Source organism: Myodes glareolus, chromosome 27 (assembly GCF_982192425.1).
Source record: "Myodes glareolus chromosome 27, mMyoGla1.1, whole genome shotgun sequence".
Classification (NCBI taxonomy): domain Eukaryota; kingdom Metazoa; phylum Chordata; class Mammalia; order Rodentia; family Cricetidae; genus Myodes; species Myodes glareolus.
This window is the reverse complement of record NC_142052.1, coordinates 5,154,467-5,167,002: the sequence shown is the minus strand read 5'-3', so window position 1 is coordinate 5,167,002 and position 12,536 is coordinate 5,154,467. Positions and strand designations below refer to the sequence as shown.

At 39.7% G+C, this 12,536-nt stretch overlaps 1 protein-coding gene across 1 annotated transcript in view; it reads left to right on the top strand.

Annotated features, from left to right (window-relative positions):
- Gnat3 (G protein subunit alpha transducin 3) overlaps nucleotides 1-12,314 on the top strand; it is a 40,205-nt gene extending 27,891 nt beyond the window's left edge. Inside the window, exons 6-8 of the mRNA XM_085684065.2 lie at nucleotides 6,944-7,073; nucleotides 7,270-7,423; nucleotides 11,617-12,314. Coding sequence (XP_085540191.2) covers nucleotides 6,944-7,073; nucleotides 7,270-7,423; nucleotides 11,617-11,807 — 475 coding nt within the window. The 3' untranslated portion in view covers nucleotides 11,808-12,314. The remainder of the gene's footprint in view (nucleotides 1-6,943; nucleotides 7,074-7,269; nucleotides 7,424-11,616) is intronic.
- Nucleotides 12,315-12,536: the final 222 nt, after the last annotated feature.

The following is a 12,536-nucleotide window of genomic DNA, read 5'->3' as shown; positions in this document are numbered from 1 at the left end:
ATCCAGCTTTAGATTTGTTACTCTCTATTAGAAGTCAAAGAATTTTAATCCACATATGCTACATATTTGTTGCATATATAGTCATAATTAATATTACCAGAATAATATATGATCTGGCATATTTTTGATTATTTGGTTGCTTTACAGAACTAAGCATAAACCTAAGAGCTTTAGCCCCCTAGGCAGGTTCTCCTGATTTTGAGACAGGGTCTTGATATCACAACACATTAAGCTGACCTTGAAGGGATTATGTAGCCCAGGCTAGCCTCAAACTTGTCACCCTCTTGCCTTCCCATACTAAGAGCTCATGTTGTGTGTATGCTCCAACATGCACAGCCTGGAATTTCTTTTAATGGCTCTGTGATAATAAATTACATGGCTGTATTATTTTTCTATCTTTCTTTTATTAAAAGTAGCTTTTTTTCATCCAATATCAATGCACATGGTAAATGGCATTGGTAATTATGGCTATTTTCAGATTTGGTTCCCTTGTACTTCTAAATATTTTTGTTATATTTTAATGTCAAAGATAATTAAGGGATTTAGACATCCTTCTGTTCCTGCATGCCCTTGGTGTCTTCTGAGATCATGTGACTGTGGCTGTATAATGGCGGCACAGAACTCACGTCCTCATAGGTGCTCACAGTAAAGACACTGAAATAATTCTGATTAAGTCAGCATCTTCTACAAATCCCATTTAACAGAATAGCTCAGAGTAAAGTCCTACTCAGACTAGCACTCGTTTTAACATAGCCAGAGAGTAGGAAAGGTTAGAAATGGTGCTTTTCCAGAGATTCCGTGCCTGTAGGAGGAACCATGACATCAATCACAAATGAGCTGCAGAAACATGGCTATTAATTAGTTCTCCTTAATTACATAATGAATTTTCAATAATTGGAATAGTCGAATTATTCATACTAATCTATTATGTTATGAAGCATAAGTACTTTCCTGTGGTCAAATATTTAGCCAAGTATTTGATATAAACCCATTAAATTCAGTAGCCTTCCAACTGATTAAATAGGACCATAAAACTCAACTATTTGGTCAGCTGTTTAACCCAGTCATATGACTCTGGTGACTTGCCCTATGCTAACATCATGGAGAATTTAACACACAATCAATATTTGGCTATCACTTAAAAGCCTGGCTTGTTAATTTTTATTTATATCATAATCAATAATTAAAAATCTTTCTTTCAACTTCAAGAATGCTAATTTTACCATCAGAGGTTTGAAAATATTTTCAAGACCCTCCTAAAGCTTTAAACAAATACCCCTCTCTCCAATATCCACAATTAGTAATACAAGTTCCATGCAACATTCTCAAAGCTCTCATTCAGGGGACTATCTACTTACGCGTGCCCATTCCTCTCATTAAATTGTCAGCTTGATTTGATCAGTCTAAACCACCCATGTAGTGGATATAGATGTATTTCTCATTTTAATTTTCTTTACAGAACGGCCAGACTGTTTTTGTTGTTTATATATATTTATGTATATAGTCAAATATATAAGTGAAATTTCCCTTTGCTGGTCTTCAGCTTATTTAAGGATGTTACATCAGTTCATAATTCTATAAAGTAGAGCTCGATTTACATTTTATAAGAAACTAAAATTAAATACATGTGAGAAATGAATCATTATTACAAGAGTGAAACAAGAGCCAGAGAATGTGATGTCCGGAGATTCAGCATAAAAACACCTCTCCGGACCTTGGTCTGGTTTGTTAATGAGCATTTCAGTTCCATAACAGCAGATGGCTGAGAGAAATGCGCAGAACGCCCCGGCCCGAGCCTCTGTGCCATTCTGTACGGAAAGCCGCGCTGTGACTCACGTGAGTCATAAATGGGAAGATCATAAACATTCATGCAGAGCTGGACTCTCAGAACACTTTGTTACTACGAACAAAGGCTGCGTACGCTTTGTCCTCTCTTCTAAGAAAGCTAAGCTTGGTAAGCATGTTCGTGGGAAGCTGTTTAGTGCCGAGGAAACCGAATTGAGGGCAGGTTACCTAAGTTCCACATCTTAATAATAGCGAATTTGGTCAATAACTAATATATTTTTAAGTCTTAGTTCAACTCTTCAAAGGCTGAATTTTACTGGGCGAAATAATTATGTTCCCTTCAGACACAGAATGGTGTTACCACAAGCGAAGAAAACGATGGCTATTAAATAGTTTCTCAAGGAGAGCACACAATTCAAATACTGCATGTATGCAGTGGTAAGATAATCTCACTACTCCTATGCGTCCCCACTGTTTATAGTCACGGGAGAAGAAGAATGTCTTCTCATCCCTGCCGCGAGTTCCTAGTAGACTGTAATTGTCAGATCCTCAGAGAAGGGAAGGACTTAGCCAGCGAGGGGAAAGGCTTGCTTTCAATTTGATAATCACCTCAGAATCCCCAACTGACGCAACTTAGAGTAGAGCCGCTTGAGATGGTAAGGCTTGCTTACGAATGTGAAGGAAAGTATACGCAGGAAATAAGCAAGCAAGGGGGGTGTGAAGAGCCTTCAGCCCCATTCTGTTGAATTTACACACGCCGTAAAGTTCCCTTTGGAGCCCTTATATCTTGATCATCCTTATTATCATTTTACTTAGCAGTAGATCCTGTGCCAGACATAAAATAAAACGAAACTAATTCTTGAGAAATCATATTACGACCTCTATGGTAAAAGGCTGGGTCACCTGCAATAGACCTGAGCGGTTGTTGAAAGCCAGAGTTTAAAGAGAAGTTTTTTTTCCCCCAAAATGGAAAGATTAGAAGACAATTTGATTGAAGATGTGGTGTGAGTTAAAGAAAAAGTGTGATTCAGAGTAGGCAGCAATGGATAGCAGAACCCAAAATCTGATTAGAAGAGACAAAATTAAATGCTCCATCAAATCCGAGTCTGCTAGTGGACAAATTTAGCATGTCCTTCAATTCTGGACCATGCCATGCCTAGTGTGAAAAGGAACCAGTGTTCTTGTTTCACAAACCAAGTCACCCATTCATGTGACTCCATTGTGTGGGACCAGTGGTCAGGTAGTTTCCCAGTAAGCAGCTGTTGGACGGAGGAGAGAGCCTGCGAAGCTAGAACTGATGATGCACTTATCTGTTCAAATCTGTGGGTGTGACACCGAGTGACACTCACACTTGAAAAGCCCACCGTGAATGCCATCTTAGCGATAAACTTTCTAAAGCCAGATGGAAAAACCCACACACTAACACACCTTGTTAGGGCACAGAATCACATTCTTTTGACATCAACTGAGGCTGATGAAAAAGCAAGTGGAGAATATGTAAAACATGAAATCCAGAAGATCAGCACCATCTCTACTGAAATATAGGGAAACATCTCAGAAGAAGTTTTATTTTTGTCCGTTAACTTACCAGCAAGAAAAACTGCTGTGTGATCTGGAAAAAGAAAACCAGAAACTATTCCACCTCCACTGTGACCCCAAGAGGACTTGGCTGCTAACTGTAGATGCTAGAATGGAACCTTTGGTATAGCAAATAAGTTTAAATATAAGGGAGAAAATATCACACAAATTAGTTATTATATTGCCTAGCATAGCGCCTAAACATAAGGTCTCAGCAAACATTAAATGATTCATAACCTTTCACAAGTTACTTAGTTACTTGAGCATTTGAAAAACAAGAAAAACAGCTGTATATTTCTGACAGGCTCCTCCTTCCGGGGCTCTGAGTCAATGAGTCTTCCATGTGTCCAAGAGTACAGCATATCTGGTGTTTGTTTTGGGACACTTGGGAAATTTCTTTTCTCTGCTACAAAGATGATAGCTATGTTATTGGTGTTCTTATCTTGTGACCTGTGTTTCCCAGTCTGTAGTTAAACTTTAGACTTTTCAGAGTTTCCCCTCTTATCACTGGGTACATTTAACTTCATTTCTTTATTCTCTACTGGCTTTAAAGGGAAAATATGAATTTAAAAATTATTTTTTTCCTTTAGCCAGCCTCTTTCTATATAAACTGTGTGATCTTGTATTTGCTTTGATTCTTTTTCTACCTCCAAAGTATAGTCCTTCCCTACCTGTCACACTATTCCTGTGTAAATCCCTTCCCTCCTTGTCACACTGTGTTCTAGTGCACAGTCCTTCCTTCCTTGTCATACTGTATTCCTGTATACAGTCTTTCCCTACTTGTCACATTGTATTCTGGTGTACATTCCTTCCCTCCTTGTAACACTGTATTCCAGTGCACAGTCCTTACTTTCTTGTCACACTGTATTCCTGTGTACAGTTCTTCCCTACCTGTCACACTGTATTTCTGTGTACAATCTTCCATAATTGTACACTGTATTCCTGTGTATAGTCCTTCCCTCCTTGTCACACTGTATTCCTGTGTACAGTCCTTCCCTACTTGTCACACTGTATTCCTGTGTCCAGTCTTCTCTACTTGTCACACTTTATTCCTGTGTACAACCTTTTCCTTCTTGTCACACTGTATTCCCATGTACAGCCCTTCCCTACTTGTCACACTGTATTCCTGTGTACAAAACTTCCCTTCTTGTCACACTGTATTCCTGTGTACAAAACTTCCCTATATGTCACACTGTATTCCTGTACACAGCCCTTCTGTCCTTGTCAAACTGTATTCCCGTGTATAGTCCTTCTCTCCTTGCCAACACTGTATGTCTGTGTACAGCCCTCCTCTCCTTGTCACACTGCATTCCTGTGTATAGTTCTTCCCTACTTGTCACACTGTATTCCCGTGTACAACACTTCCCTACTTGTCACACTGTACTCCTGTGTACAGCCCTTCCCTACCTGTCACACTGTATTCCTGCGTACAACATTTCCCTCCTTATCATACTGTATTCCATTGTACAGCCTTTCCCTACCTGTCACACTGTATTCCTGTGTACAGCCCTTCCCTCCTTGTCACACTGTATTCCCATGTACAACACTTCCGTCCTTGTCACACTGTATTCCCATGTATAGCCCCTCCCTACTTGTCACACTGTATTCCCGTGTACACTCTTCACCACTTTGTGTACTCTACCAACAACATATTGGAAGCTCTGGAGGCTAAGTCTTTGATGTTTATTTAATAAACACTTAATAAACTTTTGTTAAAATGACAATGAATAAATAAAAAATGGTCGTTATTAAGTCATGTAGCTTAATTTTTTCTTCTTGCTTCTAAAAGCTTAGATTGTTTTCTGCAGACACGCAGATAATCCCACACCTAGATACTTTTACATGTGCTTTTCATAAAAGTTGTCCATTCATTTTACCACCAAAGTCTCTGCTCAGTTATTTCATAATATTTATTACATGTGCACTGTGTGCCAGGCATGGTGCCAGGCAATGTAACTGAAACTAGTCACACAGAGCTCTTACTCTGCATGACTCCTGTTCTGTTAGACATGGTAGGGGTCAAACAGACGAATTATATTTTTTATTGTTTGGCATGGATCCCATAAAATAAGAGTGGGCCACATAAATTAAATGGAATGAGGAGCGAGAACTTAAGGGGATTCTCAGAAAGCCCCCTTTGTGGGTGAGACCTGGTAACAAAACAGAAAATTTGGGCAAGAAACAGTAATGGAAGGGAGAAATTTTCTAAGAAATGGCCAAGGCAAAAAAAAAGGAAAGAAAAGAAAAGAAAGAAAGAAAGAAAGAAAGAAAGAAAGAAAGAAAGAAAGAAAGAGAAAGAAAGATGCTCAGTATAGTAATCACACAACCTGGAGAGGGAAGGAAGGAAGGAAGGAAGGAAGGAAGGAAGGAAGGAAGGAAGGAAGGAAGGAAGGAAGGAAGGAAGGAAGGAAGGACGGTCTCAACTACACAGTCAGTGTATAGCTATCCTGGGCTACAGCAGACTGTCTCAAAAGCAATGAACTAAGTGAAAGGGAAAGAAAACCACATGTCCCAGGAAAAAGAGAGCTCCTGAAAGAGCCCTGAGCCATCAGATACATGGAGGGATATTGATTAAACTAAGAGAACACTGTAATTGTGCTGTGTTGGGAGGAGAACAACACAGAAGAAACCTGGAAGGTCAGGAAGGATGGCAGCAGCTACCACAGCTTGTGGGCCACTGCAAGTTGGTGTCTTGTTCTAAGGCAAAGAGAAGCCATGAAACAGTAGCCAGCAAGAACGTGAGTTTATGATAGCCATTCAAGAGTAAAGCTATTTACACAATGTGTGAGTGCCTGGAGAGTACCTCTGGGTGCTGGAGCAGCAGCAATGGAGCAGTCGGCTAGGATACTTTTGCTCTTGTCCTGAGAGACATGGAAAGATGGAGGTGAAATGCAGCTTTCATTTTAGATGTGCAGTATCTTCAGAAAAGGGAAAGAGTGGTAGAAAGTTGAGCGCTATCTACTTACCAGTTCTCTCTGTCTGTGTCAACTGCTACTAATTTATTAATGTAGAAACAGTCCACACATCCAAACCCCACCTGGGAGTGATTTTTGTGATCCTGCAGACTGACTTAAACCCCACCCTGTACTGACATGCTCTTTGAATATTTGAATATTTAATCACATAATATTATGATCACTTGCATGTATATCTCTCGGCAGCCATCAAGATCTTTGAAAATAGCAATCATATCTTTTCATCTTCATGTAAACTGATTGAAATCAGTGTTAGCACAGAACACAAGCTAATTGTTCAAATAAAAAAGAATTGTGAGAAGAGAACAAAGAGAATCCTAGTATCAGAATGATGTACCCAATCTTCTAGTCTATTTGCTCTTGAAAATATATATAAACTCTTATCAAAATCTTCTAAGACATATTTTAAACTGCTTTAAAATTTCTAATTGCTCAAGTTCATGTGAGAATTATTCTACTCATGAAATTTCTCTTTTTCCTGTAGTCCCTCATCAAATTATGCAACAGAAATCCAAGAATGCATTTTAAGTATACTGAAATATGCAACCAATGTCAACAATTCAACAAAACTTGTAAAATTAATTTTTCATTTTATTTTTTTAAAGAATGTTTGATGTTGGTGGGCAGAGATCAGAGAGAAAAAAATGGATCCACTGCTTCGAAGGAGTGACGTGCATTATATTTTGTGCTGCCCTAAGTGCCTACGACATGGTGCTCGTCGAAGACGAAGAGGTGGTAAGTATGATGCAAGAAGTGGAGGAAGAGGAGAGAAGCTAAGGCACACGAAACAGTGCTGCCCAGTTGTAGCCCTGCCCTTCCCAACCCAGTGTCCCCCTCACAAATGTGCATAGTACCTAGGTTCTTGCTTGTGAGGCCCACTCACAAACTCTGCAGATGATAACCCTACACACTCTCATTCTTTATGCCACAGAACAGAATGCACGAAAGTCTTCACCTATTCAACAGCATCTGCAATCACAAGTATTTCGCCACCACCTCCATTGTTCTCTTTCTCAACAAGAAAGATCTCTTCCAGGAAAAAGTGGCCAAGGTGCACCTCAGCATCTGCTTCCCAGAGTACACAGGTAACATTGCTTTCCTCCATTCTAGATAGTGAGCTACTATAAGACCCATGTGCCCACATGTCGTTCCCCCCGCAGTGTGTGTGTGGGGGGGAGTGGTGTTCATGCAAGTTGTGTGCATGCCTGTGCAATCTCAGACTGTTACCTATGTCTTCAATCGCCCTCCAGCTTTAAAAAATGGTTAATTTTCACCGTGTATGTGTGTGAGCTCAATAATGAGTTTATGTGCACCACATTATGTAGTGCCCTTGGTAGATGGGACAGGATTCTGGATACCCTGAAAACAGTGAGCCACCATGTGGGCTCTGTGAACCATATCCAGGTCTTTAAGAGGGGAGTAAGTGCTTATAAACTCTGAGCAATATCCCCAGTCCTCATTCCTTATTTCTTTTTGAGACATGATCCCTCACAGAACTTGTAAATTATCTACGCACATAAACTTGCTGACCTTTGAATTTCATGAATTCACTTGTCCCCATCCTCCCCCTCACCTCAGGCTGGGGGTTGCAGAAGCCCACTGCCACACCCTGGTTTATACATGGGTTCTGGGGATCCAAACTCAGGTCCTCCTGCTTGTATGTTTGGCAGTATACTGTCTAAACCATCTCCCCTGCCCTCCTATTTGGATCCTTTTATTTTATTTTAATTTTTTTTCATTTATATACATATCAACCACAGTTTCCTCTCCCTCCCTGTCTCCCGTTCCTCCCCACCTCCCTCCTATCCAACTCCAATCCACCTCTCAGAAAGGGTAAGGCCTCCCATGGGAAGTCAACAAAACCTGGCACATCAAGTAGAGGCAGGACTGAACCCCTCCTCACCTACATGAAGACTGAGCAAGGCATCCTTCCACAGGGAATGGGTTCCAAAAAGCCAGCTCATGTACCAGGGATAGAGCCTGGTGCCACTGCCATGGACCATACAAACAGACCAAGCCACACAACTGTCACCAACATGCAGAGGACCTAGTTGGGCTCTGAGAAAGTTCTCCAGCTGTCAGTCCAGAGTCCATGAGGATCCATAAGCTCAGGTCAGCTGTCTCTTTGGTTTTCCAGTCATAATCTTGAACCCCCTTGCTCATATAATCCCTCCTCCATCTCTTTGATGAGTTATGAAGCTCAGCCCCGTGCTTGATTGTGGATCACAGCATCTCTTTCCATCAGTTACTGGAAGCTAAGATGACAACTAGGGTGGTCATCAGTCTGATTACAGGGGAAGGCCAGTTCCAGTGCCCTCTCCACTATTGCTAGGAGTCTTTGCTGGGGTCATCCTCATGGATTTCTGGGAATTTCCCTACAATTAGGTTTCTCCCTAATTTCACAATGGCCTGTCTATCAAGATATCTCTTTCATTGCTCTCCTTAACATGACTGTGATTCCAGCTAAAAGCAATCTCTCAAATAAAGAGGAAATCTGCTGTACTGTATATATTAGAGCAAGCCCCAAATGGAACAAACTAGAAAATATTAGAAAGCAGAGAGTAGTTGCTCTTTATATAGATCCAATGACACTGCAAGCTATATTACCTTCAGTATAATAATGTCACTGTGGTGCCACCCTTACTAGAGCTTGAAATGTCACATTGGAACTCAGTGGCTCTTCAGAATATTCAGTGTGGCCAATGAACAGTAAGAACGAATTTGAGAACAGTGGTACTTCTCTTTCTCTGCCCTCCTGACGTCCCCATATTTGACTGCTGATCCTGTCAGTTAGTACCTACTAAGTCATTACTGTCACACAAAAGGGTTGATTTACCTTTAAAGACTCATTTTTTTAAGTACTGAGATACACTCTTATTGATCAAATTATCTAATATGGAAATGGTCATAATTAAACATAACTACAAATCAAAATTTATCCTGTATGTACAATGAGCATGGCAGTCACTAGTCAATTTTTAGTGTGTGTCATTCTGCCTACACATCTATCATGTGATAAATACAATTATGAACCTGTATTTCATGGTATAGGTTAAATAAAGACATAGTTAAGGGGTACATATTTAATGCAGCTGCTTAGAGAAGGTTTTGTTCACAGGGAAATAAATCCTTTGAGAACACAGAGATTTTGTGTGCCTTCTCAGTTTCCCATACCATAGTATCCTATTAGTTAGCATTTCATATTGATGTTGTACTTGTTGTAATTGATGGAATGATGTTGACACATAATTAACTGAAATCCTCAGTGTAATTAGGGTTTGCTCTCTGTCTCTGATAGTTCTATGTATTTTGCTAAATGCATGTCATGTTAATTAGTTTTCTGTTAAGATAACAAATGTCCGAGGTAAATCAGCTGACCAAGAGAAAAGTAGTTTTTTAAATCTCACAATCTGTGAAGTCACAATCAATGTTCAGTTGGCACTGTTACTTTTTAAGTCTGTGGCAATGAAGTGTGGCATGGCAGGTCCTGTTAGCTTCCTGACAAGAAGGAAGCGAGAGAGAAAGAGATGGGCATCCCACAGGCCCTTTTGAAGGCACATGCTTAGTGGCCAAAGAAACTTCCCCTGAGGCCCCAACCTTAAGAGTTTTTATTACATCAACTGGTACCAAGTTAGGGACCAAACCTGTAACAAATGGGCCTTTGGGGGACATTCAGATCCAAATTAGAAAATTAGTATAGCATCATATGCAATAGTTCTGTTTGCCTACTATCACCTAGGTTTCACCTATATATACTTTCGCTATCCCTCCAAAATCTAGAAACCACAGATGTTTCAAATATTATGATAGTTTCACATTTTTCAGAATCTCAAGCTGCTGGGATGACTCAGTGTCTAGTCTTCCCCAGAGATCGGAAGGAACCTTTTGCATTCTCACTAGCAATGATTACAGTGATTTTGTATTCTTGTCAGGATTTACTTTCCAAGTTTTTTATTTTCATTCTACTTATTTTATCCTACTGTGTTTTAATTAACTAATTAATTTATTAGTTCATTTCTTTACTAGAACTGGGTGTTGAACTCATGGCCTGTACATGCTAGGCAAGACCTGTTCTTCTGAGCCACCTTCCCAGCATAGCTGTGTTCTATGGTTTGAAGACTTTGTTTTCATTCTAGAATTTTGCTTTGAGAAACAAGAAAGCATGAAAGCAAAGAAAAATTATCCCATTAGAAAGTGTTTAGGGTGCTTTCTGCCATGTCCTCGACACATCTATTCTGGTGCGAAGCCAATCAATTGAAAGAGTTATTTATCAGTTTTACTGTTTCAGACCTGCCCTTCTCCATCTGATCTGGGTCCCATTCTACTAGAGTTTCTCAGGCTTAACTTTCTTCATGTATGGAGTCAAGAGTCGCTCTCTATAACCTTCCTCATTGCAACTCAACTCCTCTGTTTCCCTCCCAGCCAAAACAACGAGTTTCCTTACCTCTCGTTCTATTTGACTCATACACTGCCTCTACATAATTTCATTCATTCATTCCCATCTGAAAAGACCTTCCAAATTTCAATCAATTTCACACCTCCATCCAGAAGGACTGTGGCTGGGGATACTATAGACCATGATCCGTTGCACATTTTGGCCATGCTTCATCCTTTCTCTTCTCAACTCTCTCTTACGACCTTGCTTAATACTACCTGTTTCTACAAACTAGTCTGCCACGGTCTTATTTTCTCTTTTGGATTTCATTAAACCATATGCATAACCACAGGAACACAAGATGCAGTATTTGTTTGTGTGTGAGAGAGAGAGACAGTTATCAGTGTCACTCACCTTGTTAGGTCGGTTTTTAATTTTTTTAAAAAAATTTAAATTATAATTGCATCATTTCTCCCCCTTCCTCCCTCTAGACCATCCAATATCTGACTATCATGTTCCTGCCCCCGAGATTCACAACTTCCCCTTCTTTAATGTTGTTACATACTCACCCAAATAAATTGACATACAACTTTCAGAAATCTCAGCAGAGCTGAAATTGAATCATAGAATACAATGTATATATGTGTATATATGTGTGCTTGTGTTTGTGTGTTTGTGTGTGTGTGTGTGTGTGTGTGTGTGTGTGTGTGTGTATAATGCTATGTAGGTACTGCACAAATCGAATCTGACCATTGACACCTTGACTTTGGAGTCGAGAGGTGATGTTCATAAGACTCCATACATCACACAGCACACATCCTATAAATTGATGGTGCTCTTTATAGCTCTATGATTTGTAAGATGTGATTAATATTTCCTGCTTCCATTTCTTTGCTCACTAAGGACCAAATACATTCGAAGATGCAGGGAACTACATCAAGAACCAGTTTCTAGACCTGAATTTAAAAAAGGAAGATAAGGAAATCTACTCTCACATGACCTGTGCGACTGATACCCAAAACGTCAAATTCGTGTTTGATGCAGTGACAGATATAATAATAAAAGAGAACCTCAAAGACTGTGGGCTCTTCTGAGCCACCTCTTTATCTTCCATTTGTGATGGCTGTAGTCTGTTCAAAGACATTTAAGGTGCTCAAGGGGCTGTGTGATTAGTTTAGGTAGATGCTAACTTATCTAGAAACGTAACTCGAATTATAAAACAAAACTTTCACACAACAATGTTACTGCTGTATTATCACCTGTATCTGGATAAAGTTTTATTTCCTAGGGGCGGGGAGGGTAGAGTTTCTGACATTCTCTGTATAGAATTTGATGCATCTTGGTAGCTATCACAATATATACTCATGTTACTAAACTCTCTTGAAGAAGAGTTACAAGTGACTAATTTTTAGTAAAAGAATAAATTACACCCCCCAGCTAGGTTTTGCTATTCCATGTCATGCCTGTACTACAGGAGCTGTACAAAAGTGATACAAGGTATGTTTTGGTGACCTGCCCTTCATTACCACAAAGCATACACAGTACATGCTTTTGTTGATGTGAAATTGCATATATATAATAAACATATACAATATTTCTAAGTTGCATGGGGTGTTATTGCAAGTGATAACCTGGGCTTTGGGGTGGCTATTCAAGAATTCAAGAGAAAAAGGTTCACGTAATAAAAATTTTCTGTCTTGTGGATTCGAGAAATAGCGGTGATCAGGAGAGTTTTAAATAATAGCTACTGAACTTCTCTGTTGGACCTTAGTGGTCTGTTCTAACTCTTTAAATTGGTGCCCTACAAGTTGAAATGTCTTACA